Source organism: Staurois parvus, unplaced genomic scaffold (assembly GCF_062004578.1).
Source record: "Staurois parvus isolate SC_StPar_1 unplaced genomic scaffold, SC_StPar_1.0 ptg000308l, whole genome shotgun sequence".
In the NCBI taxonomy this organism is placed as follows: Eukaryota; Metazoa; Chordata; class Amphibia; order Anura; family Ranidae; genus Staurois; species Staurois parvus.
In genome coordinates, this window is record NW_028318104.1 from 685,119 (window position 1) to 712,640 (window position 27,522).

General features: G+C 46.7%; 1 protein-coding gene across 1 annotated transcript in view; it reads right to left on the reverse strand.

The window, feature by feature from the left end:
- Positions 1-1,876: 1,876 nt before the first annotated feature.
- The window catches only part of LOC149457649 (vomeronasal type-2 receptor 26-like), a 35,848-nt gene continuing 10,202 nt past the window's right edge, over positions 1,877-27,522 (reverse strand). The window contains exons 2-3 of the mRNA XM_089683414.1: positions 21,763-21,886; positions 1,877-3,282 (exon numbers count right to left, since the gene is read on the reverse strand). Coding sequence (XP_089539540.1) covers positions 2,390-3,282; positions 21,763-21,886 — 1,017 coding nt within the window. The 3' untranslated portion in view covers positions 1,877-2,389. The remainder of the gene's footprint in view (positions 3,283-21,762; positions 21,887-27,522) is intronic.

Below are 27,522 nucleotides of genomic sequence, written 5' to 3' on the forward strand. Positions count from 1 at the left end.
CAGGAACAGCACTGCAGCAAGGAGGTCAGAACACACAAAAAAGAAACTGCAGGCTAACTTGTGACATTAGGCCTTTACAATCCGAATTGCTCAAGTTTTTATATTGTGATGTGTATTTTTCACCTTGCAAGGTTGCACATTTTTTTATGCGAGATTTATAATAAAGTCATTTTTGTACCATTAACTACTCTGCTTGGGTTCATTTTAAACCGTTACTACAGACGGCCCTTTTTCAGGGATGTCTATTTTTTGTATGCTCTAATTTTTCGGCATTAACCCACATCTATATTGGCTGAGGAGTCAGAGAGTAATTCTATAGGGTGATCCACCTATATCGCAGCATTTTTCTATCATTTTGTATGAATATGTAAGTTTGCCTAGGATGTTTCCAGTCCCAGCTGGTAGTTACTACATCACCTACCATTGATGAGCCGTACTTCCAAGAATGTGTGCGAGGGGAACATAGATAAAGTCCTCACCAAGGCAAGCTGGAAAGCCGCACTCTCCACTATATATAAGCTCTACTGTTTCAGTCTCCGGGAACTTGACCAAAAAACAATCCATCATTGGTATTCTACCCCCTTCAAGTTACCTAAATTATACCTGACATGGTCCCCTAGGTGCTGGTGACTATGTGGAGAAACAAGATTTTTCCCCATATTTTATGCACCCTTACTGGAATGCTATCTACTTCCTAGCCTCTAATATTATAGGGCACTGGGGGTTTTTTTGCCTTCCTCTGGGTCAACCGTGGGTGTAGGATTATAACTTTTTTTTTCTATGGTTGAACTGGATGGACTTTTGTCTTTTTTCAGCCAGACTAACTATGTAACTTAGATCTTACCTGACACTGTCCTTGCATTACTGAATTTAGGTACTGAACAAATACCCATTAATGTTACATTTGTGGTTCTCTACCTACTTTGTGCAGCTGAACGCACCATTGTTAGAATATGGAATTCCTTTCACAGTCCAGTATGGTCAACAATCTTAGAGTACCAATGTGAAATGGAAAAAATACCAGAATTAAAAAAAATTATTAGCAGAAAAAAATCATTCTACCTTGGTCCATATGGCTAAATAACGCAGATTGTACTTTATAAGATTGATGACATGTACTTAGATTGCCTTGTATTGCTGACTGGAACGATTTCCTTGTATTGTTAGTCCACTCCCGTGTTTGATTAACCTCCTCCAATATTTCTCCTCCTTCTACCCTGCCTTAACCGTAAAGCGGAGTTCCACATGGAAAAAAAATAAAAGTCAGCAGCTACAAATACTTTAAAATACAGCCACTTACCTGTCCCTGGGTCCAGAGATGTCCTCACCACCACCGCTGATTTCACTGGCTGTCTTCTCTCCCCGGCGCCGGCATCTTCAATGTGGGCACCCGGCTGTGACAGCTTGCGGCTTCACAGCCAGGTGCCCACTGAGCATGCGCGAGAAGCGCTGCGCTTCCTGAATGGCCCCTTAGTCTTCTGGGTCCTGTCACGTGACACAAAAGTCTACGGGGGGGGGGGGGAGGACAACTTCCACTTCCGATTGCCCAGGTTATTGCAGGGGAAGTGGGAGCGGGTACCTGTTAAATTCGGGTAACCACTCCCCAAAGGTGCCGATCCTTAATGAGGAGCGAGGGACAAAGGCTTCAAGTGGAGCTTCCCCTTTTGAGTGGAGCTCCACTTTAACTTCCCTCTCTATACTCCCTTTTCCTTCCCTCTTACATCCCCAAGATGAAGACATTTGTTCTCCACCATTACTACTGGCTGTAAACTTCCTTTCAGTCTACTAATTCTATGTGACCTGCTGTTTGCATTACGGTTTTTCTTCGTGTCATTTATGCTCCTGTAATTTGTATGACTTCATTCTTCTGTACACCTTTACTGCTTTATGAATTTATTGATATAGTCGGATACATCTACATACAATGATAAATATAATGAATGTGACACTGACAAATGACATCACAATCATCTTCTAAGAGAACGTGTTTAATATTCACCCTTACGGAAGGTGATGACAGAAATCTTCCCTCTCTTGAGTGGTTTTGGGTGGTTTTGGTATCTGACGCTTTAGGATGTTTTTGATACTTTGTCCCCCTCTGGTCACTGTGGTTCCTCCTCTCTAAGTGACTACACTGTTCTGTAGTGATGTAACGGCTGATGGGAGGAATCACTACACCCAGCAGGGGACAAGGTTTCCAACAAACCCAAAGTATCTGATACTAGTGGCATCCATAGCTCTTCAAGAGAGACTCAATTAGACTCACCATCTACCGAAGAGGTAAGTATTAAATATTTAAATTCCCAAACACGAGTACAATACTAAAATATATATATAATAATAGAGATAATGCCATAACTACAGGTAACCCAGTGTTGCTCCTCACATATCAGCGGATAACTGTCTTTGTATTCAGGTCAGGTCTGAACAGAATTATGTAACATTTTGGGAAGAATATACAGCCAAGAAGTCCAGAACTTGAGGCTATTATAGCAAAGACCTCCACAGCCACCATGTATTTCCCTCTGGTGCTCAGATAGGCCGGGATCATGGCAATCCAGACACTGCAGAACACCAGCATGCTGAAGGTGATGTACTTGGCCTCATTAAAACTGTCCGGTAATGTCCTGGCTAAAAAAGCGATAATGAAGCTCACAGCTGCCAGAAGCCCCATATATCCCAGGACAGAGTAGAAGCCGATAACTGAACCCTCATTACACTGAATGATGATCTTCCCCTGATAAGAGTGAATGTCTCGATCCTGGAAGGGGGGAGAAATAGACAACCAAGTGACACAGATTATGACTTGGACCAGTGAGAAGACACAAATGATACAATTGGACAGTTTGCTTCCCATCCATTTCCTCCAGGGACTCCCAGGTTTGGTGGCCTTAAAGGCAATACACACCATGATACTTTTGGCAAGTAGAGAAGAGACGGCAACTGAGAAGATGACACCAAAAGAGGTGACACGCAGCATGCAGGTCACATCTACTGGATGGCCGAGGAACAAGAAGACACAGAGGAAGCTCAGCATGATGGAGACCAGGAGAAGGTAGCTCAGATTCCGGTTATTAGCTTTAACAATGGGGGTGTCCCGGTAATATATAAATATCCCCAATATTAAACCAGTCAGAAGGCAACAGAGGATGGAGACAGCTGAAAATACTGGAACAATGGTGTCATCAGTGTAGGAGAGAAATTCCATCGCTCTTGGAACACACCAATCCTTCTTCTCATTTGGCCATTCATCGTCAGGACATTTCATGCAGTTTTCACTGTCTGCAGGAAGAACAATACAAACACAATGAGCATCGGGGTCAGAGCTTCTGAGGAAATGAACTGTCTTGTGTTGTCTCACAGCTAGCAATGGGATTTCCATCAGTTAATTGTGGGAGATAGATAGATATTATTATTATTATTATTACATCGAGTTTATATAGCACCAAAGGGTTTACTCAGCGCTGTACAATAGAGTGGGGGGACAATACAAGAAACAGAACAGCAACAACAACAGTGAATGAGGGGTTAGAGGGCCCTACTCTTTCGAGCTTACAATCTAGGAGGGAGGGGGTAGTGGTACAGGAGGAAGTGGCTGTGGGGGATGGAGTGGTAAGAAGAATGAAGGAGAACGGCTGTTAGGTGAGGGAGGGGTAGGCTTCCCTGAAGAGGTGGGTTTTCAGGGAGCACCTGAAGGTAAGGAGGGAAGGTGACAGTCTGATGGACTGGGGCAGTGAGTTCCAGAGGATGGGGGAGGACCTGGAGAAGTCTTGCAATCGTGTGTGGGAGGAGGAGACCAGAAAGCAAGATAGAAGGAGGTCCTGTGAAGAGCGAAGGGTACGGGTAGGGTGGTACTTGGGAATCAGGTTGGTGAGGTAGTTAGGGGCAGTGTTGTGCACGGCTTTGTAGGTCAGGGTTAGTAGTTTGAATTTGATGCGTTGGGCAATCGGGAGCCAGTGGAGGGATAGGCAGAGGGGGGTGGCAGAGATGGAGCAGTTGGTGAGGTGAATGAGTCTGGCCGCTGAGTTTAGGATGGTCTGGAGCGGGGAGAGCCTGCGCTGGGGTAGGCCTGTGAGAAGGGAGTTGCAGTAGTCAAGGAGTGAGATGATGAGGGAGTGTACTAGTAGTTTTGTGGTGTCTGGGGTAAGGAAGGAGCGTATTTTGGCGATGTTGCGGAGGTGGAGCCTGCATGTGTTTGAAAGTGATTTGACATGAGGTTGAAAGGAAAGGTTAGAGTCCAGAATGACGCCAAGGACTTTGGCTTGCGGGGCGGGATTGATCTTGGTGTTGTTGATAGTGATGGATAGGATGGGGGGGGGGGGGTGAGTGGGCAGGGGAAGAGATGAGGAGCTCGGTTTTGGAGAGGTTAAGCTTGAGGAAATGGAGCGACATCCAGTCTGAGATGTCGTTTAGGTGAGTGATGCGGGCGGAGACTGTGGGGGTGAGGTGAGGGGTGGAGAGGTAAATTTGAGTGTCATCAGCGTAGAGGTGATAGTTGAAGCCGTGGGAGTGTATGAGTTTGCCAAGGGAGGAGGTGTAGATGGAGAAGAGAAGGGGTCCAAGGACAGAGCCTTGGGGGACCCCAACAGAGAGGGGGAGGGAAGGGAAGGTGGCACCGTTGTAGGAAATGCTGAAGGATCGTCAGGATAGGTAAGAGGAGAACCAGGAGAGAGCGGTGTCTCTGATGCCAAGGGAGAGAAGTTTATTAAGGAGGAGGGGGTGGTCAACTGTGTCAAAGGCCACGGAGAGGTCCAGGAGAAGGAGGACAGAGTAGTCGCCTTTGGCTTTGGCGGTTAGCAGGTCGTTAGTGATTTTGCGGAGGGCGATTTTGGTGGAGTGTAGGGGACGGAAGCCGGACTGTAGTGGATCAAGGAGGTTGTTGTCAGGTGGGCGCTTAGGCGATCGTAGACTAAGCGCTCAAGGAGCTTGGAAGTAAATGGCAGCAGGGAGATGGGTCTGATGTTGTTTGGGTCAGTGGAGTCCAGGGAGGACTTTTTGAGTATGAGGGTGATGTGCGCATGCTTTAGGGGGGAGGGGAATGCGCTAGTAGAGAGGGAGAGATTGAAGATGTGGGTGAGGGAGTGGTTAAGGGAAGAGGGGGGTGACTGGAGGAGTTGAGAGGGGATAGGGTCCAGGGGGCAGGTGGTGAGGTGGGCTTCTGAGAAGACCCTGGTGACTTCCTCAGTGGTAGCAGGGCTGAAGGAGTACATTGTTAGGGGGGTTACGGTAAGCGGGGCCTTGGGTGTGGTGGGGGGCAGTGCGGTTGCGAGGTCAGAGGAGGGGAGAGATGGGGGGGGGGTGATGGGGGTGGAGGCTGGGTGGGGAGGTAGATTGCAAGTTGACTATGTCCTTATGGATTGTGTCAATCTTGTTGTGGAAATGAGTGGCAATCTCGTTGGCGGTGAGTGAAGTGCTGAGTGGAGGAGGGGGGGGGGGGAGCAGGGAGTTGAAGGTGGAGAAGAGTCGGCGAGGGCAGGTGGAGAGGGTGTTGATCAGGTTTACAAAGTAGGCCTGCTTGACGGTGTGGAGGGAGGAGGTGTAGGTGAGGAAGGCAGATTTGTAGAGGGAGAATGCACGAGGGGACCTGGTTTTGCGCCATAGTCTCTCCAGCGCGCAACATTTGAGGCGTTTAGTATGGTCGTTCTGCCATGGTTGAAGCGGCCTAGGTTTGATGTTGCGTGTGGTTAGGGGTGCCAGAGAGTCTAGGGCAGCTGACAGTGAGTCGTTGTACGTGGAGGTGGCTAGGTCAGGACATGACAGTGGAAGGATGCTGTCGTGTAGGCGGTCGGCAGCCGAGTGGAGGGGGGCCGGGTGCAGGTTGCGGAGGTTGCGGCTGGTGATGGTTTGGCACTTTGGAGGGGGAGTTAGGGGAAGGGGAGACGGAGAATGTGAGGAGGTGGTGGTTGGAGAGAGGGAGGGGGGTGTTAGTGAACTGGTTGAGGGTACAGAGGTGGGAGAAGACAAGGTCCAGGGTGTTCCCATCAATCTGGGTGGAGGATTGCATGTGCTGTGTGAGCGCAAAGGAGGAGCTTAGGTGGAGGAGATGGGAAGTAGCCGGGTTGTTGTCGTTGATGGGGATATTGAAGTCCCCAAGGATGATGGTCGGTAGCTCAGAGGAGAGGAAGAAGGGAAGCTAGGCGGCGAAGTCATCCAGAAAGCGGGGTATGGATTCGGGAGGCCTGTAGATCACTGCGATCCTTAGGGGGGTGGGGGAGAAGAGTCGGATGCAGTGAGCCTTGAAGGAGGAGAATGATAGAGAGGGGGGGTTAGGGAGGACCTGGAAGGTGCTCAGCGGTGATAGGAGCATGCCAACACCACCACCTCTGCGACCGCTCGGTCTGGGTGAATGGGACCAGACGAGACCTCCATAGGAGAGTGCCGCAGGGGAGGTAGAGTCAGTGACCTGTACCCAGGTCTCGGTGACCGCTATGAGGTTGAGGGAGCGGGAGATAAAGAGGTCATGGATGGCGGTAAGCTTGTTGCATACTGAGCGGGCGTTCAGGAGTGCAACCAAGAGAGGGGGGTTGGATGCGGGGAGGAGGGGCACAGGTATGAGGTTGAGGGGGTTGCGGCGGCAGGTGGGAGCAGGGGGGTCCCTAGGGGGGGGGGAGTGTGAAGGGGCCAGGGTTTGGGGAGATGTCCCCAGTGGATAGGAGAAGGAGAAGGGTGAGGAAGGTGGCATGGGAATGGGAGGTGCAGGAGTGTGTGGGTCTGATAGTGGTGGCACGTGGGTCAACGGGGGAGTGGAGTAGCAGGAGGAGGTGGTGAGTGCCATAGTGGGAAGAGGGAAGAAGTGAAGGGGCAATGTAGAGCTGTTTGGGGGGGTAGGCGGGTAGAGGGAGGCGAATTTTGGGATGGAGGAGAGGAATACGAGGAGGAGGAGTGCAGGTGGCATGTTGGGGTGAGCGGAGTGCTGGACAGGTCGGGGAGGTGGCGGGATACAGGTCAGGGCAAGGTGATGTGGAGAGTCTGTATCGCCGTGGAGGAGTCCATTTGAGTCCTTCTGAAGGGGGAGAGTGAGAGAGGAGGGCAGCTGGGTCAGCAGCTGGCTGGTTGCAGTCTGTGGATGCAGTATGCTGGCGTCCGTGGGTGCTGTGATGCGTCTTGAGTGGGTACGGTGGTTCGGCGAGCGGAGGGGTCATAGGACGCGATGTCTGGGGGTGTTGGTAGGCACGACGTCTGGTGATGCTGGCGGCTCGGTGACTGGAGACGTTGAGGCCAGGCGTCAGGTGCTGAGGGCTCGGCATCAGGAGGCGCTGAAGGTGCTGGAGGGCCCGGCGTCAGGAGGTGTTGAAGGGTCATCGTCAGGCGGTGGTGTGGACAGACGTCTGGAGGTGGAGTGGGCCAGGTGTAGCTAGGTGCAGTAGGACTCGGCGTCCGTGGGCAAAGTGAGCCAGTGCATGCGGATGCTGCGGGCCAGCGATTGAGGGTGCTACGGGTCCAGTGTCTGTGGGAGCGGTAGGGCCTGGTAGATAGATAGATAGATAGATAGATAGATAGATAGATAGATAATTACACAGTTGAACTCCTATGTGTAGAGACTGCACATTATGCACATTAGCATGTGGTGAAAAAAAAAGATATGCACAATAAAAGTGACAATGGGGAGTTTCAATTTATATTGTCTGAAAACCCTGAAAATGAACATCTCTTTTTTCCTACCGTTTGGCCTGTTAAATATACCATTGTAAACATTTTGTTTCAATAATGAATGAAAATTAAAAAAATACCTGTTTATTATGTCAGAAATTCAGAGCTGTCCTGTTATTATTATACAGGATTTTTATAGCGCCCACAGTTTGCACAGATCTTTAAGGGGATATAAAGGGAGACAATACAGTTACAATGCAATAAAAACTAGAGTATTAAGAGGGCCCGGCACATAAGAGCTCACAATCTAATAGGGTCGGGCAAGTGGTACACAGGGTTATAACTGTGGGGGTAGAGCTAATGGAAGTGATCAATGTGTAATTAGAGCCCTATAGTATGGCAGAAAAAAGACAAAAGTCCATCCAGTTCAACCAAAAAACAAATAGTTATAATCCTACACCCACAATAGATCCAGAGGAAGACAAAAACCCAGCAAAGCACGATCCAATTTGCTCCTGCAGGGAAAAAATTCCTTCCGGATCCCCCGAGAGGCAATCGGATATTCCCGGGATCAACTTTCCCTATAAATGTTCTATCCAGTTATATTCTGTGTATCCAAGAAAGAATCCAGGACTTTCCTACAGCAATCCACTGAGCTGGCCACAACCAACTCTGGAGGGAGTCTATTCCACATTCTCACAACTCTCACTGTGAAGAAACCTTTCCGTGTTTGGAGATTAAATCTCTTTTCCTCCAGAAGTAAAGAGCGCCCCCTTGTCCTCTGTGATGACCTCAGGGTAAATAACTCTAAACCGAGTTCACTATATGTCGAAGATGGCGACCGGAGTAGTCCTGTAGTCAGGAGCTCCGTCGCCCAAGTCCCCATCCGGATGGCAGCGGACTCCAAAGGGGCCCCCACCATCCTGTGGCCCCCGATAAGCACTTAGGGAGGAGTGCTGGGCCAGTTTCAGCCCAATCCCGGAGCTCCGGGATTTGCGGCTTACGAAGCCACGGCCTCACTTTTTGCCACAGCTGAGACCCAGAACGCCGATCGACAGCCAAGATCGCCGCCACTCCGCCCCCTGCTGACTTGCCTGCTCCCGGGGACTCTCTCCATCAGCTCAGGGGCCCACCCCAGTCCACCCAGCACCCTGCCACAGACAGCAACCTGCACCCAGCCTCGGCCCAGGGTCCACTTCAGGCCACCCAGCAACTAGCACCCAGCCAGCACCCAGCACCCAGCCTCAGCCCATCGGCTGATTCCAGGCCTCCCAGCACTCTGCAACAGCCAGCACCCAGCAACCAGTTCCCAGCCTCGGCCCAGGGACCACTCCAGGTCACCCAGCATACTGCACTGACAGAGCACGTGGCTCACAGCGCCAAAATCCAGCCACCAGCACACAGTCTACAGAACCCAATCTGGCTGCCCTCCGGTCTCCTGCTGCCCCAACAGCCAAGGGACCAGAAGCGAGCCTGCATCCATGCCGCCGTACCCAGCAGACGACCACAGACTGGTGAGGCCTACCATCGCCTTCCACGACGGAACCCTGACAGGACCTGCTAAGCCCAACGAACAACCTCGACCTGGTGAGGCCTACCCCGGCACAACCCTGCCCTGACCCGAAGTCCATCCGATGAGCTCCACTGTGGACGTTCACCTCGCATCTCCTCAAACCCACAGTGAGCCTACTTCTACGCCGCCAAACCCTCCAGACAAGCCCAGCCTGGCAATGCCTAACATTACCCTCCAGGCCGCTACCCTGCCAGGACCTGCTGAGCCCAACAGATGATCTCGACCTGCCCAATGGACGACCTCAACCTGGTGAGGCCCACCATCGCCTACTCCGGCACAACCCAGCCCTGACCCGCAGCCCTCCCGGCGTCTACCCATCCCGATCCCAAGCACGAGAACTCTTGTCACGGAAAGATCCTAATCACTAGAATGCCTGCTACGAGAAGCTACTTCAACGTGATACGCCACTGCACGACGGACTATCCACAACAATGCTCCCTGAGAAACATTTCACCTCCCTCAACTGTCCACCACTCTGCTTACCTTCCTAAAATGCCACCTGTACTCCTCCTCCTCATACTCCTCTCCTCCATGCCCAAAATCTCCTTTCTCTACCCCCCTACTGCTCCAAAACAGCTATACATCGCACCCTCACTGCTTCCATCTCCCCACTACGGCTCTTACCACCTTCTCCTAATACTCCACTCTTCTCCCAACCCACACGCCACCACTAGCAGACTCACACGCTCTTGCTCATCCCGTTCTCATGCCACCTTTCTCACCCTCCTTCTTCTCCTAACCACCAGGGACATCTCTCCGAACCCTGGTCCCTCACAACCTCACTCACCCACTAGGCACCCTCCTACTTCCACAAACTGCCGCAACCCCCTTAACCTAATACCTGTCCCCCTGCTCCCCACAACCAAACCTCCATTCTCGTGTGAACTCCTGAATGCCCGATCGGTTTGCAACAAGCTCACCGCCATCCATGACCTCTTTATCTCCCGATCCCTCAACCTCCTAGCGGTCACCGAAACCTGGATCCAGGCCACCGACTCTACCTCCCCTGCAGCACTCTTCTATGGAGGTCTCGTCTGGACCCATTCATCCAGACCAAGCGGTCTCAGAGGTGGTGGGGTCGGCATGCTCTTGTCACCGCTGAGCACCTTCTAGGTCCTCCCAAACCCCCCCTCTATCATTCTCCTCCTTTGAGGCCCACTGCATCTGGCTATTCTCTCCCTCCCCTCTGAGGATTGCAGTAATCTATCGGCCTCCTGGACCCGTATCTCGCTTCCTTGATGATAACTCCACCTGGCTACCCTTCTTCCTCTCCTCTGAGCTACCCACTATCATCTTTGGAGACTTCAATATCCCTATCAACGTCAATAACCTGGCTACATCCCGACTCATCCAACCTAACTTCTTTCTTTGCACTCACACAGTGTACACAGTCCTCCACCCACTCCGATGGGAACACCCTGGATCTTGTCTTCTCTCATCTCTGCACCCCCCACAACCTCACAAAAGCCCCTTTCCCTCTCCCTCTCTCTGACCACAACATCGTTATGTTCTCCATCTCCCCATTCCTCAAACTCCTCCCCCCATTCCTCAAACCATAACCAGCCGTAACCTCCGCAACCTGAACCCTGCCCCCCTCCACTCTGCAGCTGACCGACTCTATGACAGTATCCTTCCCCTGTCCTGCCCTGACCTGGCCGCTACTGCTTATAACAATTCACTGTCAGCCGCCCTAGACTCCTTAGCACCCGTAACAACACGTAGCATCAGACACCGACTGCTTCAACCCTGGCAGAACGACCACACCAAAAATCTTAAACAATGTTGTTGTGCGCTGGAGCGACTATGGTGCAAAACCAGATCCCAACAAGTGTACACCCTATACAATTCTGCCTTCCTCACCTACACCTCCTCCCTCTACGCTGCCAAACAAGCCTACTTCGTAACCCTCATCAATACCCTCTCCTCCAGTCCTCGCCAGCTCTTCACTTTTAACTCCCTACTCTCTCCCCCCCACCTCCACCCAGTATCTCACACACCACCCACGAGATTGATAACTACTTCCAAAACAAGATCGTCGCAATTCGTAGGGACATCGCCAATGCTCATCCTCCACCCCACTTAGCCTCCCTCCAATGATAACCCCTCAACACTCCCCTCCTCTGACCTCTCAACTGCCCAGACCCCAATCCATCAGACTGTCACCTACCCTCCTCACTTTTAGGCGCACCCTGAAAACCCATCTCTTCAGGGAAGCCTACCCCACCCTCACCTAACAGCCGATCTCCTCCACTCCATCCCCCACAGCCTCTTCCTCTTGTACCACTATCCCCTCTCTCCTAGATTCTAAGCTCGAAGGAGTAGGGCCCTCAAACCCCTCGTGTATTGTATTGTTACTGTATCGTCTCATGTTCTGTCCCCCACTATAATGTACAGCGCTGAGCAAACTTTTTGGCACTATATAAACACTGTATAATAATAATATATGAACCACTGATGTATTATACATGGAGATCATATCCCCCCTTATGTATTATACATGGAGATCATATCCTCCCTTATGTATTATACATGGAGATCATATCCCCCCTTATGTATTATACATGGAGATCATATCCCCCCTTATGTATTATACATGGAGATCATATCCCCCCTTATGTATTATACATGGAGATCATATCCCCCCTTATGTATTGTACATGGAGATCATATCCTCCCTTATGTATTATACATGGAGATCATATCCCCCCCTTATGTATTATACATGGAGATCATATCCCCCCTTATGTATTATACATGGAGATCATATCCCCCCTTATGTATTATACATGGAGATCACATCCCCCCCTTATGTATTATACATGGAGATCACATCCCCCCCTTATGTATTATACATGGAGATCATACCCCCCCTTATGTATTATACATGGAGATCATATCCCCCCCTTATGTATTATACATGGAGATCATACCCCCTTATGTATTATACATGGAGATCATATCCCCCCTTATGTATTATACATGGAGATCATATCCCCCCTTATGTATTATACATGGAGATCATATCCCCCTTATGTATTATAAATGGAGATCATATCCCCCCTTATGTATTATACATGGAGATCATATCCCCCCTTATGTATTATACATGGAGATTATATCTCCCTTATGTATTATACATGGAGATCATATCCCCCCTTATGTATTATACATGGAGATCATATCCACCCCTTATGTATTATACATGGAGATCATATCACCCCTTATGTATTATATATGGTGATTGTATACCCCCCTTATGTATTATACATGTGATCATATCCCCCTTATGTATTATACATGGGGATTATATCCCCCTTATGTATTATACATGAAGATCATACCCCCCCCCCCTTATGTATTATACACGGAGATCATATTCCTCCTTATGTATTATACATGGAGATCATATTCCTCCTTATGTATTATACATGGAGATCATATCCCCCCTTATGTATTATACATGGAGATCATATTCCTCCTTATGTATTATACATGGAGATCATATCCCCCTTATGTATTATACATGGAGATCATATCCCCCCTTATGTATTATACATGGAGATCATATCCCCCCTTATGTATTATACATGGAGATCATATTCCTCCTTATGTATTATACATGGAGATCATATCCCCCTTATGTATTATACATGGAGATCATATCCCCCTTATGTATTATACACGGAGATCATATCCCCCCTTATGTATTATACATGGAGATCATATCCCTCCTTATGTATTATACATGGAGATCATATCCCCCCTTATGTATTATACACGGAGATCATATCCCCCCTTATGTATTATACATGATGATCATATCCCCCTTATGTATTATATATGGAGATCATATCCCCCCTTATGTATTATACATGGAGATCATTTCCCCCTTATGTATTATACATGGAGATCATATCCCCCTTATGTATTATACATGGAGATCATATCCCCCCTTATATATTATACATGGAGATCATATCCCCCCCTTATGTATTATACATGGAGATCATATCCCCCCTTATGTATTATACATGGAGATCATATCCCCCTTATGTATTATACATGGAGATCATATCCCCCCTTATGTATTATACATGGAGATCATATCCCCCCTATGTATTATACATGGAGATCATATCCCCCCTTATGTATTATACATGGAGATCATATCCCCCCTTATGTATTATACATGGAGATCACATCCCCCCCTTATGTATTATACATGGAGATCACATCCCCCCCTTATGTATTATACATGGAGATCATACCCCCCCTTATGTATTATACATGGAGATCACATCCCCCCCTTATGTATTATACATGGAGATCATACCCCCCCTTATGTATTATACATGGAGATCATATCCCCCCTTATGTATTATACATGGAGATCATATCCCCCCTTATGTATTATACATGGAGATCATATCCCCCTTATGTATTATAAATGGAGATCATATCCCCCCTTATGTATTATACATGGAGATCATATCCCCCCTTATGTATTATACATGGAGATTATATCTCCCTTATGTATTATACATGGAGATCATATCCCCCCTTATGTATTATACATGGAGATCATATCCACCCCTTATGTATTATACATGGAGATCATATCACCCCTTATGTATTATATATGGTGATTGTATACCCCCCTTATGTATTATACATGTGATCATATCCCCCTTATGTATTATACATGGGGATCATATCCCCCTTATGTATTATACATGGAGATCATACCCCCCCCCCCCTTATGTATTATACACGGAGATCATATTCCTCCTTATGTATTATACATGGAGATCATATCCCTCCTTATGTATTATACATGGAGATCATATCCCCCTTATGTATTATACATGGAGATCATATCCCCCCTTATGTATTATACATGGAGATCATATTCCTCCTTATGTATTATACATGGAGATCATATCCCCCTTATGTATTATACATGGAGATCATATCCCCCCTTATGTATTATACATGGAGATCATATCCCCCCTTATGTATTATACATGGAGATCATATTCCTCCTTATGTATTATACATGGAGATCATATCCCCCTTATGTATTATACATGGAGATCATATCCCCCTTATGTATTATACACGGAGATCATATCCCCCCTTATGTATTATACATGGAGATCATATCCCTCCTTATGTATTATACATGATGATCATATCCCCCTTATGTATTATATATGGAGATCATATCCCCCCTTATGTATTATACATGGAGATCATATCCCCCTTATGTATTATACATGGAGATCATATCCCCCTTATGTATTATACATGGAGATCATATCCCCCCTTATATATTATACATGGAGATCATATCCCCCCCTTATGTATTATACATGGAGATCATATCCCCCCTTATGTATTATACATGGAGATCATATCCCCCTTATGTATTATACATGGAGATCATATCCCCCCTTATGTATTATACATGGAGATCATATCCCCCCTATGTATTATACATGGGGATCATATCCCCCCCTTATGTATTATACATGGAGGTCATATCCCCCCCTATGTATTATACATGGAGATCATATCCCCCCTTATGTATTATACATGGAGATCATATCCCCCCTTATGTATTATACATGGAGATCATATCCCCCCTTATGTATTATACATGGAGATCATATCCCCCCTATGTATTATACATGGAGATCATATCTCCCCTTATGTATTATACATGGAGATCATATCCCCCCTATGTATTATACATGGAGATCATATCCCCCCTATGTATTATACATGGAGATCATATCCCCCCCCTTATGTGTTATACATGGAGATCATATCCCCCCTTATGTATTATACATGGAGATCATATCCCCCCTTATGTATTATACATGGTGATCATATCCCCCCTTATGTATTATACATGGAGATCATATCCCCCCTTATGTATTATACATGGAGATCATATCCCCCCCTTATGTATTATACATGGAGATCATATCCCCCCTTATGTATTATACATGGTGATCATATCCCCCCTTATGTATTATACATGGAGATCATATCCCCCCCTTATGTATTATACATGGCGATCATATCCCCCCTTAATCTCCTCTTCTCAGTAGAGAATACATTCAGTTCCTCTAATCTTTCCTCATAGCTGATCTCCTCCATGCCTCGTATCAGTTTAGTTGCCCTTCTCTGTACTTTCTCCAGTTCCCTAATTTTTTTTTTAAATTGTTGCCCAAAACTGAACTGCATATTCCAGATGAGGTGTTACTAATGATTTGTACCGGGTTTGGGGGATGATATCTCTCTCTCTGGAGTCTATACCTCTCCTAGCAGGATTTTGCTTGCGTCAGAACCCGCAGCTTGGCATTGCTGCTATTATTAAGCTTGTTATCTACCAGAACCCCCAGATCCTTCTCCACCTTTGACCCCCCAGATCCTTCTCCATTGACTCCCCCAGATCCTTCTCCACCATTGACCCCCCCAGATCCTTCTCCACCATTGAACCCCCCCAGATCCTTCTCCACCATTAACCCCCCCAGATCCTTCTCCACCATTGACCCCCCCCAGATCCTTCTCCACCATTTAAACCCCCAGATCCTTCTCCACCATTGACCCCCAAGATCCTTCTCCACCATTGACCCCCAAGATCCTTCTCCACCATTGACCCCCACAGATCCTTCTCCACCATTTACACCCCCAGATCCTTCTCCACCATTGACCCCCCAGTTATACCCCCCCCTAGTATGTATGATGCATGCATGTTCTTAGCCCCCAAGTGCAGAACCTTATATTTATAAACATTAAACCTCATTGGCCCCATTGTCCCCCAATTACACAGAGCATTGAGGTCGGCTTGTAAATTGGAGACATCCTGTAAGGACGTTATTCCCTGGCACAGCTTGGTGTCATCTGCAAAGACTGAAATGGGATTTATAATCCCAAATCCTATATAGTTTATAAATATATTAAAAAGTAAGGGCCCCAACACTGAACCTTGGGGTACACCACTGATGACCCCAGACCATTCAGAGTATGAATTATTAAACAATACTCTCTGAATACAATCTTTTAGCTAGTTTTCTATCCATTTACATTCAGATTTTTCCAAGCCTGTAGACTTTAACTTACATATTAGCCATGTGAGAGGAACTGTGTCAAATGCTTTTGCAAAATTCAAGTATGCCACATCCACTGCCACCGCTCTGTCCAAATATACCACGTCCACCGCCACCCCTCTGTCCGAGTATACCACGTCCAACGCCACCCCTCTGTCCAAGTATACCACGTCCACCACCCCTCTGTCCAAATATACCATGCCCACAGCCCCCCCCTCTGTCCATGTATACCATGTCCACCTCCACCCCTCTGTCCATGTATACCACATCCACCGCCACCCCTCTGTCCAAGTATACCACGTCCACCACCATCCCTCTGTCCATGTATACCACGTCCACCACCACCACCCCTCTGTCCAAGTATACCATATCCACAGCCCCCACCTCTGTCCATGTATATCATATCCACTGCCCCCCCCCCCCCCCCGTCCATGTATACTACGCCCACCACCACCCTTCTGTCCAAGGTTTTGCTCACCTCCTCATAAAAAGAAATCAGATTTGTTTGACAACTTCTGTCTTTCATGAATCCATGCTGTCTGTTGCTTACAATATTTTTTCCCAGCAAGAACTCCTCTATGTGGTCTTTTATTAAACTCTCCAATATCTTCCCAACTATAGAAGTTACACTTACAGGTCTATAACTTTGACTCCTTTTTAAATGTTATTCCCACATTGGCCTTACACCAATCCAGTGGTACTATGCCAGTCATTAAAGAGTCCCTAAAAATGAGAAACAATGGCTGTGAAATGACAGAGCTGAATTCTGTAAGGCCCCATGGGTGTATGCCATCTGGTCCAGGGGCTTTATTCACCTTTATTCTGTCTAAATATTTCTGGATCATATCAATTGTGAGCCAATGTGGATCATCTGGAGCTGTGTCAATGCCACGCCCATTATGGACAAGAGCTCCCCATGTTCCTTTGTATACACAGAGCTGAAGAAGGGATTTCATATATTGGCCTTCTCTTTGTCCCCAGTCACCCCCTCTAGATGGTTCTGTAAAGGGCCTACATGCTCGGACCGGACCTCTCTACTATTAATATATTGGAAGAATTTTTTGGGGGTTGGTCCTGCAATTGTTTGCAATCTGTCACTCATTTTAAATTTTTGTGCCTTTATTTCCTTTCTGCATATTCTGTTCTATTCTTTGCAATGTGTAAACGATGATCGCTTCCTTCATTTTCATATTTAATAAAAGCTCTCTTCCTATTATCTATAGCTTTTGTAACTTTGGCCGTAAGCTACATAGGTTTGATTTTTAGCCTTTTATACTTGTTGCCCATGGGAATATATTGTGCAGTGTGGTCATATACAGTCTTTGTGAAGAACTCCCATTTCTATGTTGGGTTTCATCGATGCCAATATTCCCTCCCAGTCTAAGTCTTGGAGAGCAGCTCTCAAGCTTGGATAATTAGCTCTCTTGAAATGGAGCATTTTTTTTTTCTTATATGTGCTCACTGTTTACAGCTAACAATAAATGAAATCATGTTATGGTCACTGCTACCAAGATGTTCTTTTATATGGACATTCATAAAAAGCTCTGCATGGTTGGAGATGACCAGGTCCAGCAGAGTATCATTCCTAATTGGGGCTTCTATGAACTGTACCATAAAATTGTGCTGTAGTAGGTTTAAAAATGTTTGCCATTTAACTGTTCCTGCAATACCATTACTCCAGTGACTTTCCGGGTAGTTACCATCCCCCATTATTATCACTGTCCCAGCCCTTGCAGCCCCTTCCATCTGTACAAGGAGCTGAGTCTCCACCTCCTCATTTACACTGGGAGGCTTATAACAAACTCCAATGATTACCTTTCTGGTACGCCCCTCATGTGCAGTTCCACCCATAATACTTCAGCCTCATCACACTCTCCATCATCTAGGTCCTCTTTTAAACTCGCTCTGAGATCACTTCTCACATGAAGACAGACACCACAACCTTTCCTATTTCCCCCATCTCTCCGAAAGAGAACATAGCCAGGAATATTAATGGCCCAGTCATGTGAAGAATGAAGCCAACATTCAGCAAAACCAATTCAATCATAGTTCTCTTCATGCAACAAAGCTTCCTCACCTACTTTGCTTGGCAGACTTCTGGCATTGGTGAACGAACACTTTAATGGATTGACACCTTGTTCACACGTATTTTTCATATTTTTTATTTTCATACAAATAGTACCAATTCCACTGGTTGTTTGTAACATGGGAACCTTCTTGTCTGGCATAGATTTTGAAATTATATGTTGGGCTAGTTGAAGCCAGTGAAGAGATAGGCAGAGGGGCAGTAGCCATGGATTGGTTAGTAAGGTGCATTAGTCTGGCAGCAGCATTCATTACAGACTGAAGGGGGGATAGCTAGTGTAAGGGTAGGCCAGTGAGAACGTGAGACACTAACGTGTGTGGAGGGACCATTGGTTGTGCTGTTGAACTCAATGGTAAAGTCATGGGGAGGGGATACAGAAGGAGGAACTATTAGAAGCTCAGTTTTAGAAAGATTGCGTTTGAGGTAGTGGTGTGACATCCATACTGATATGTCACTTAGTAAATTTATGATCTGTAAGGGGATTGAGGGGGTGAATTGAGAAGTTGAGAGATAGATCTGGGTGTCATCAGCATAGAGGTGGCATTGGAAGCCATGGGAGATTATCAACTGGCCTATGGAAGAGATATAGAGAGAGAAGAGGAGGAGCCCAAGGATGGAGCCTTGTGGGAACCCAACAGAAAGAGGAAGAGGAGCAGAGTAGATGGTATTGTATGTGACACTAAAAGTGCACTGGTACCAGAATAACCAGGAAAGAGCAGAGTCATGAAGGCCAAGGGAGTGGAGTTTTTGAGGACGAGTGGGTGATCAACTGTGTCAAAGGCAGCAGATAAGGTCTAAGAGTATGAGTATGGAGTAATGGCCGTAGGATTTAGCAGTTAGCAGATCATTGGTGAGTTTTAATAGAGCATTTTCAGTGGAATGTTGGGGGAGGAAGCAGAACTGTAGGGGATTGAAAAAGTTGTTGTCAATGAGGTAGCAACTCATACCACTGCGGATAAGGCATTCAAGAAGCTTGGAGGCAAATGGGAGCAGGGAGATGGGTCTTAGGTTATTTAAACAGGTGGGGTCCAGTGAGGATTTTTTAAATATGGGGGTGGCCAGTACATGTTTGAGCGTGGAAGGAAACGTGCTTGAAGAGAGGGAAAGGTTGAAGATTTGGGTTTAAGAGTTTAGGATGCAGCAGGAAGATGGTCATAGTAATTGAGAGGGGACAGATCCAGGGGAAAGGTGGTGAGGTGGACAGAGGAAAGGAGTTTGGCAACTTCCTCAGTGGTAACAGGGTTGAAGGAGGAGTGTGGTGTTGGACTTGGTGTGTTGATTGGGAGAGAAAGCTGGATGCTGGCTATCTCATGACGAATTGTGTTGATTTTGTTATTGAAATGATTGGCAATATCCTGGGCAGTAAGCAAGTTGGTGGCTGGAGGCAGTGTGGGGTGAAGTAAGGAATTAAATGTAGAAAAGAGTTGACAGGATTTGGATGAGAGGGTTTTGGTGAGACTTGTGTAGTAGGTTTGTTTAGCAGTATGGAGGCAGGAACTGTATTTGAGAAGGAGGGATTTGTAGAGGGTGAAGTCTTTCAGGGATTTAGTTTTACTCCATACTCGCTCAAGAGCACGGCTGCATCTCTTGAGACTTCTGGTGTCATCTGTTTGCCAGGGTTGTGACAGGTGAGGCCTGGTTCTGCGTGTAGTGAGAGGAGCATGGTGTCCAGGAAGGATGACAGAATGTTGTTGTAGGCAGAAGTGCCCAGGTCTGGGAAGGACAGGGGAGCCATTTTATCATAAAGGCAGTCAGTAGCAGGTTGAAGAAGGGAAGGGTTGAGGTGGCCAAGTTTCCTGCGGTTAACCGTTTGATGGTTGGAGGCATGGGAGGCAGGAGACAGGGAAAGTGTGAAACTGAGAAGGTTGTAGTCAGAGAGAGGAAAAGGGATGTTAGAGAGGTTGCTGGGAGTGCATAAGTGGGAGAATGCGGGGTTGAGGGTGTTGCCATTGGAGTAAGTGGTGGCTTGTGTCCATTGTATTAAATGTAGAGGTTAAGTTGAGTAGTTGAGAAGTGGCTGAGGTAATAACATTGATTGGAAAGTGATGCCTGTAACAAAAAGCAAGAAAAAGAAAATAGCGCAGGGTAGACATGACTTAAGAGGGGGGTAGGAAAGACAAGAAAGGGTTAAGAGAAAAGTAGGTGGGAGTTAGAAAATGGGCAGGTTATTTGATTGGTGACGGGAGTGCAGGGTGGGGTCTTCGGCACCTTTGGGTGTGGTTGTGGGGGGGTCATCCTATTCAGTCCAGGATACGGCATCATTGGAGCGAGCTTTCCTCCCACCCTCCCTGGGGGTGTGTGTGGGTTTTTTTTTTTTATTCTTGGTATGTTCTGGCTCCGGAGGCGGTTGTTGGTCTTTGGAGGCGGCACATACTTTTAAGCTAAAGCGAATGGTTGGGACCCATCGGTGGGATGGTGTGTTGGGACCCATCGGTGGGATGGTGTGTTGGGACCCATCGGTGGGATGGTGTGCCCGGGTGTATTTCTAGTGTTAATATGTGGTTACACCCCTTTAGCACCTGATGGGTAAATGCATGTACTAGCTTTTGGGATTTGAGCACAGGTATCTCTTGTTTGTTTCTTGGGTGTATTTGATCGCCTGTGCATCTTTAATTTTTTGCTCTATAAACAAAAAAAATATTTTCTTGAAAAAAAACTATATTTTGGACTTTTTGATATAAAACATGTCCAGTTAAAAAATTAAAAAAATCTAATTTCGTCATAAATTTAGGCCAAAATGTATTCTGCTCCGTGTCTTTGCTAAAAAAAATCCAATGCGTGTAAATTAATTGGTTTAAAGTTATATATAGTGTTTACAAATGGCGGCATATATACTGGAATTTTTTTTTTCTTCTAGTAATGGAGGCAATCAGCGACTTTAAGTGGAACTGTGACAGGCATTCTGACACTGGGGGGGGGGGCTGACTTGGTGTTACTGAAATCCCCAGTGACACCAATACAGTGATCAATGCTAATGAAATGCACCAACACTGTACTAATGGCACCGGGCAGGAAGGGGTTAACGTGGGGCGATCAAAGGGTTACTTGTGTGCTGTGTTTGTGTTTCACTGTAAGCATTCTGCTATGCAGAGCCATACAAAGCAGTGTGCAGGAGCTGACAGGCGAGAGATCCGTGTTGTCTATACACAGGTCTCTCCCCTGTCGGAGATACTCGGCGATCACCGGGTGCCAGCAAGTAATCACTAGCCGGGACCCGGTGATTGACAGCCGAGGCTGTGAATGGCGGTGCTACGCGGAACTGTGAAATCACATATATATACGTAATTGTGCGCACCCGTTCCGAGCTGTAGCAGTATTTCTGCACGGAACCGGTTAACTACATTGGTAAAGTCTGCCGAGTCCAACAATCACTTACTAACAAATACAAACCGTACCGGAAATGTTGGATATCTCTCCTTCTGGACACGGGGAACACTCATAGCAGCATTTATATATGGAAGAGCCAAACTTTTTTCTGCTGCCGGGTAAACAGGGATCTGAGCATCGAGATATTGTTACCTGAAATCAGAAATTATTATTATTATTATTAACCATTTCCATACCGGGCACTGTCACCCCCTTCCTGCCCAGGCCAATTTTCAGGATTCAGAGCTCTCACACTTTGAATGACAATTGCGCGGTCATACAACAATGTACTCAAGCTTAAATTTTATCATTTTCTTCACACAACTAGAGCTTTCTTTTGGGGTTTTTATTTTTTGATAAATTACCAATAAAAGACCAAAAATTTTGAAAAAAAAACCTCACTTTTTTCTTTGTTTCTGTTAGCAAATAAATAATTGTTCTTCATAAATTTAGGCCGAGATGTATTCTGCTACATGTCTTTGATGAAAATAACCCAAATTAGGATGTATTATTTATCTGTAGGAAAGTTATAGAGTTCACAAACTATGGGATAGATCTGAAAACCAATCAATCCTGAAGTACTGACAGCCAATCTAATTTCTTCAGGTTCAAGAATGTCAGGACAGTACAGATATCCCCCAAATGTCAGGACAGTACAGATATCCCCCAAATGTCAGGACAGGATAGATATCCCCCAAACGTCAGGACAGTACAGATATTCCCCAAATGTCAGGACAGTACAGAGATCCCCCAAATGTCAGGACAGTACAGATATCCCCCAAATGTCAGGACAGTACAGATATCCCCCCAAATGTCAGGACAGTACAGATATCCCCCAAATGTCAAGACAGTACAGATACCCCCCAAATGTCAGGACAGTACAGATATCCCCCAAATATCAGGACGGTACAGATATCCCCCAAATGTCAGGACGGTACAGATACCCCCCAAATGTCAGGACGGTACAGATATCCCCCAAATGTCGGAACAGTACAGATATCCCCCAAATGTCGGAACAGTACAGATATCCCCCAAATGTCGGAACAGTACAGATATCCCCCAAATGTCAGGACAGTACAGATATCCCCCAAATGTCAGAACAGTACAGATATCTCCCAAATGTCAAGACAGTACAGATATCCCCCAAATGTCAGGACAGGACAGATATCCCCCAAATGTCAGAACAGGACAGATATCCCCCAAATTGTCAGAACAGTACAGATATCCCCCAAATGTCAGAACAGTACAGATAATTAAAAAAATAAATGACCCTCCAAAATTAAAAAAATAAATGACTTGAGGTCTCCCCCAAATCCGTACCAGACCCTTATCTGAGCCTGCAGCCTGGCAGGTCAGGAAAGAGGGGGCGGGGATGATTGACACTCCCCCCCCCCAAACTACACCAGGGCACATGCCCTCAACATGGAGGGGTGAATTGGTGCAGGGCCTTCCCCCCACAAAGAGAACAGTATGATCTGGCGCTTAACTAGGACCAATGGTAATGCAAACAATATGTAAGGGAGTCCTTATAAGTCCTAATTACTCTTACAAAGTCCTTTTAAGGCCCAGAATTCCACAATATACAAAAAATCCAAAAAGGGTTAGGGACTGATGTGAATGTACGATATATGTAAAGTGCTGCTTAAATTGACAGTGCTATACAAGTACCTGCAATAAATAAAGAAATATAAATACGTGATTTCTCATTTCCTGGTAGGGGGCGCGGTCGAGCCATTCGCGTCTGTGACTATCAATCACCGGTCCTGGCCGGTAATTACCCGCCCAGTGATTGCCGAGCATCTTCGATGGGGAGGAAGATTATTTTGTTTACAAACAATCTTCCTCCCTGTCAGCTCGGGCACACTGCACAGCACAGCCATCCAGAGCAGTGTGATTACAGTGAAGCACACACCACCGCCCCCTAGTAATACACTCCCAGCACACAGTTAACCCTTTGATCTCCCCTCATGTTAACTCCTTCCTGCCCAGTGCCATTCGTACAGTATCAGTGCTTTTTATTAGCTAGCTCCTCTCAATTGCCGTGAGCCATGATTGGCCAAGGTCACTGAGACTTTTGGCCAATCATGGCTCTTATTGTGAATTCAGCTGTGATTGGCCAAAGCATTGCACCTGACCTGTGGTCAGGTGCAATGCTTTGGCCAATTACAATGCGTCACCAGAGCGCATTGTACTGTGGGGCATACGGGCGAATGGCCCGCTGAACGCCCCAGATGTTTGTATGTTCAGTGAACAGTCGAAGATGTAGACCATCCCTACAAGCCACCAAGGCTGTATGCCTGTAGGCAGGTGCAGTCTGCTTTCTTCACTGTAGGTGGCACCCGGCACATCCTGGAAAATAAGTCAAAGGAAAATCATTTTTTTCTATGGTTTCTTTGTTTCTGGAGGCAGCGTTCCGGTTCGCTACTATGTGTCCAGGTGACCTTTGGTGGCCATCTTTGGTGACCCCCATGTTTTGTCACATCCCGTCTATTAGGGAAAGTGATAGTGGAAGGGAAAGGTTCCTGATGAGTAGGAACAGGCTAGCACCCTCCTAGATAGCTAGAGGTAGATGGAGTTAATTGGAAGTTGGGAGGGCTGAGCAGCAGTCCAGGTGTAATAGTTAGCAGGGTGAAATTAAGTCAGGGCTGAGATGCTCTGTAGAGCAGTTCCCTGACACCTCTCCTGATCTAGAGACTTGGAGGAGTCTCTAGAACTCAGCTAGTGGTGGAGCTAGTCTGCACTCTTGAGGGATCCTGGCCAATCCTGAACAGAAGGCTTGGCATGGGGCAAGGACAGCCCTTAAGAGTGACCAATCCTGCTCAGCAGCAGGAAGAGTTTGGGTGGAAGATGTGTGAGAGGCTGAAGAGCAGGAGCCTGGGAGGGGGTCCAGGCGGGAAGGGGCCTACCTATAGGCAGTAGTCCTGGAAAGGAGGAAAGCTCAGAACTTCACCAGCCCCCAGAGCGAGGATCACCTATGCAGTAGGGAAGGAACAGCCCAGCAGAAGGCCTGAGAGCATCAACCAAACCACCAGCTCATAGGAGGACTGAGTGAGTGGACATGCACCCCCTGGGCCAGAGAGGGGAAGGAGGACTCTAGTGCTTAGCTTTCTACCCGGGACTGCCTTACATTTAAAGTGACAGGCACTGGATCCCCTGCTCAGGGATTCCTTCAGACAGCTGGATAAAGAAGTATCTAGGGTCTGGGGTGGTCCACCAGGAGAGGTTGGCTAGCTCTCCAATAAGATGATTCTTTGTTTTAAAGAGACTTGTACATAGTTCCAGGAATATTGTCCTCAATTGCAGTTCCTTTGGGCATCCCATACACCTCTTACCCCATCCAAGTTCAAAATCCCCTAATAAAACAAAAAAACCCAAGATCAAGGACTGGTTACTGTCTCTGGAGTGCAAGTCTGGAAGGAAATGCATGTTGCCTGGGTGTGCAGGACTATAGGGGGACCCAAATCTCTAGTGACTAGTGAAGGGGGTAATGCTACACTAGGGACTCGCAAACCTGATCTGCAGCTTCCTTTTGGGACCGGACTGCATTCTGCCTTCTAAAGACAGATACTGTTGATGCATCTTTACACACCGCCCCTCTGCCAAGAACTGAACTCTGAGAGTTACCCTTAGCGGCGCTCTCCTGTTGGGGTTGTTTGTAGTTTACATTTTTCTACAACACAAGTTCTAATTTATCTGCAACTGGACTCTGTGTTTTTATTGCTGCACCCACACACGTGCCAAGATAAGGGTGTGGTATAAATGTTATGGGGGCCCATGCCATTGTTTCTTAAATGGGACAGTACACAGTTTTGTGTAAGCAAAATGGCATGGGATCCCACCAAAAATCATAGTAAACCCTTATCCCTGCATTCAGCCTGGATCACCAGGAAATGGGCAGTCCTCCCTTTCTGGCCTTGCCCAACCTGAGCTTCTATGACGCTGTCCTGTCACTGATCTTCCTATAGCTCCATATTCTGCACATGAATATATTGAGGTCCCCGACTGCTCGTAGCACTAGGGTCATGACAGGTTGGCTCTCACCATTTTACTGTATCTAAATCTATCCCATAATAAAATAAGTCATTGTTCAGAATCTCCCATCAACCGTGATACTGACTGATGTCACTGCCCACCGAACAATATGCACTCCCCGGCCACTTTATTAAGTACACCGTACTAGTAGAGGGTTGGACCCCCTTTTGCCTTCAGAACTGCCTTCATACTTCATGGCATAGATTCAAGAAGGTGGTGGAAACATTCCTCAGAGATGTTGGTCCATATTGACATGATAGCATCACGTAGTTGCTGCAGATTTGTCGGCTTCACGTCCATGATGCAAATCTCCCATTCCACCACATCCCAAAGGTGCTCTATTGGATGGAGAGCTGATGACTGGGGAGGCCATTGGAGTACAGAGACCTTGTTGTCATGTTCAAGAAAAAAGTTGGAGATGGCTTGAGCTTTGTGACATGGTGCATTATCCTGCTGGAAGGAACCATCAGAAGATGGGGACACTGGAGTCATAAAGGGATGGATTTGGTCAGCAACAAAGGGATGGATTTGGTCAGGTAGGCCATGCTCATTTGGTACTAATGGGCCCAAAGTGTGCCAAGAAAATCTTCCCCACGCCATGACACCACCACCACCAGCCTGAACTGTTGATATAAGGCAGGATGGATCCCCCACACCATGACACCATTACCACCAGCCTGAACCATTGATACAAGGCAGGATGGATCCACCACACCATGACACCACCACCACCAGCCTGAACCATTGATACAAGGCAGGATGGATCCACCACACCATGACACCACCACCACCATCCTGAACTGTTGATACATGCGAGGATGGATCCATGTTGTTTACATCATATTCTGACCCTACCATCTGAATGTTGCAGCTGAAATTGAGACTCATCAGACCAAGCAACATTTTTCCAATCTTCTATTGTCCAATTTTGGTGCGCCTGTGTGAATTGTAGCCTCCGTTTCCTGTTCTCAGCTGACAGGAGTGGCACTCGGTGTGGTCTTCTTCTGCTGTAGCTCATCTACTTCAAGGTTGGACATGTTGTGCATCCAGAAATGGTATTCTGCATACCTTGGGTGTAGCGAGGGGTTATTTGAGTTACTATTACCTTTCATCATCTTAATCCAGTCTGCCCATTATCCTCTGATCTCTGACATCAACAAGGCATTTTCCTCCACACAACTGCCACTCACTGGATATTTTCTCTTTTTGGACCATTCTCTGTAAACCCCAGAGATGGTTGTGCAGGAAAGTCCCAGTAGATCAGCAGTTTTTGAAAGACCAACTCATCTGGCACCAACATGCATGCCACGTTCAAAGTCACTTAAATCCTCTTTCTTCCCATTCTGATGCTCGGTTTGAACTTTAGCAAGATGTCTTCACCATGTCTAGATGCCTAAATGCATTGAGTTGCTTCCATGTGATTGGCTGATTAGCAATTTGTGTTACCAAGCAATTGAACAGGTGGACCTAATAAAGTGGCCGATGAGTGTAAATCACAACTGTTACACCCACTCATGTCACTGTATATAATCTGTCACCAACTTGAAGATACATTCTTGTTTGGTCACATTAGATCAGTCACCATTTATCCAGGAGACACCTCTAGGGGGTTCTAAATGTTCTTATGGAATTTATGTTCACCAGCAACATGGAAAACACAAAGAGCTGCCCAGTTAGATTTATTTTCTATCCATTTATATTTCTTTTATACATTTCATGGACATCCTGAACTGCTTTGAGGGCCCAATTGGATGTAT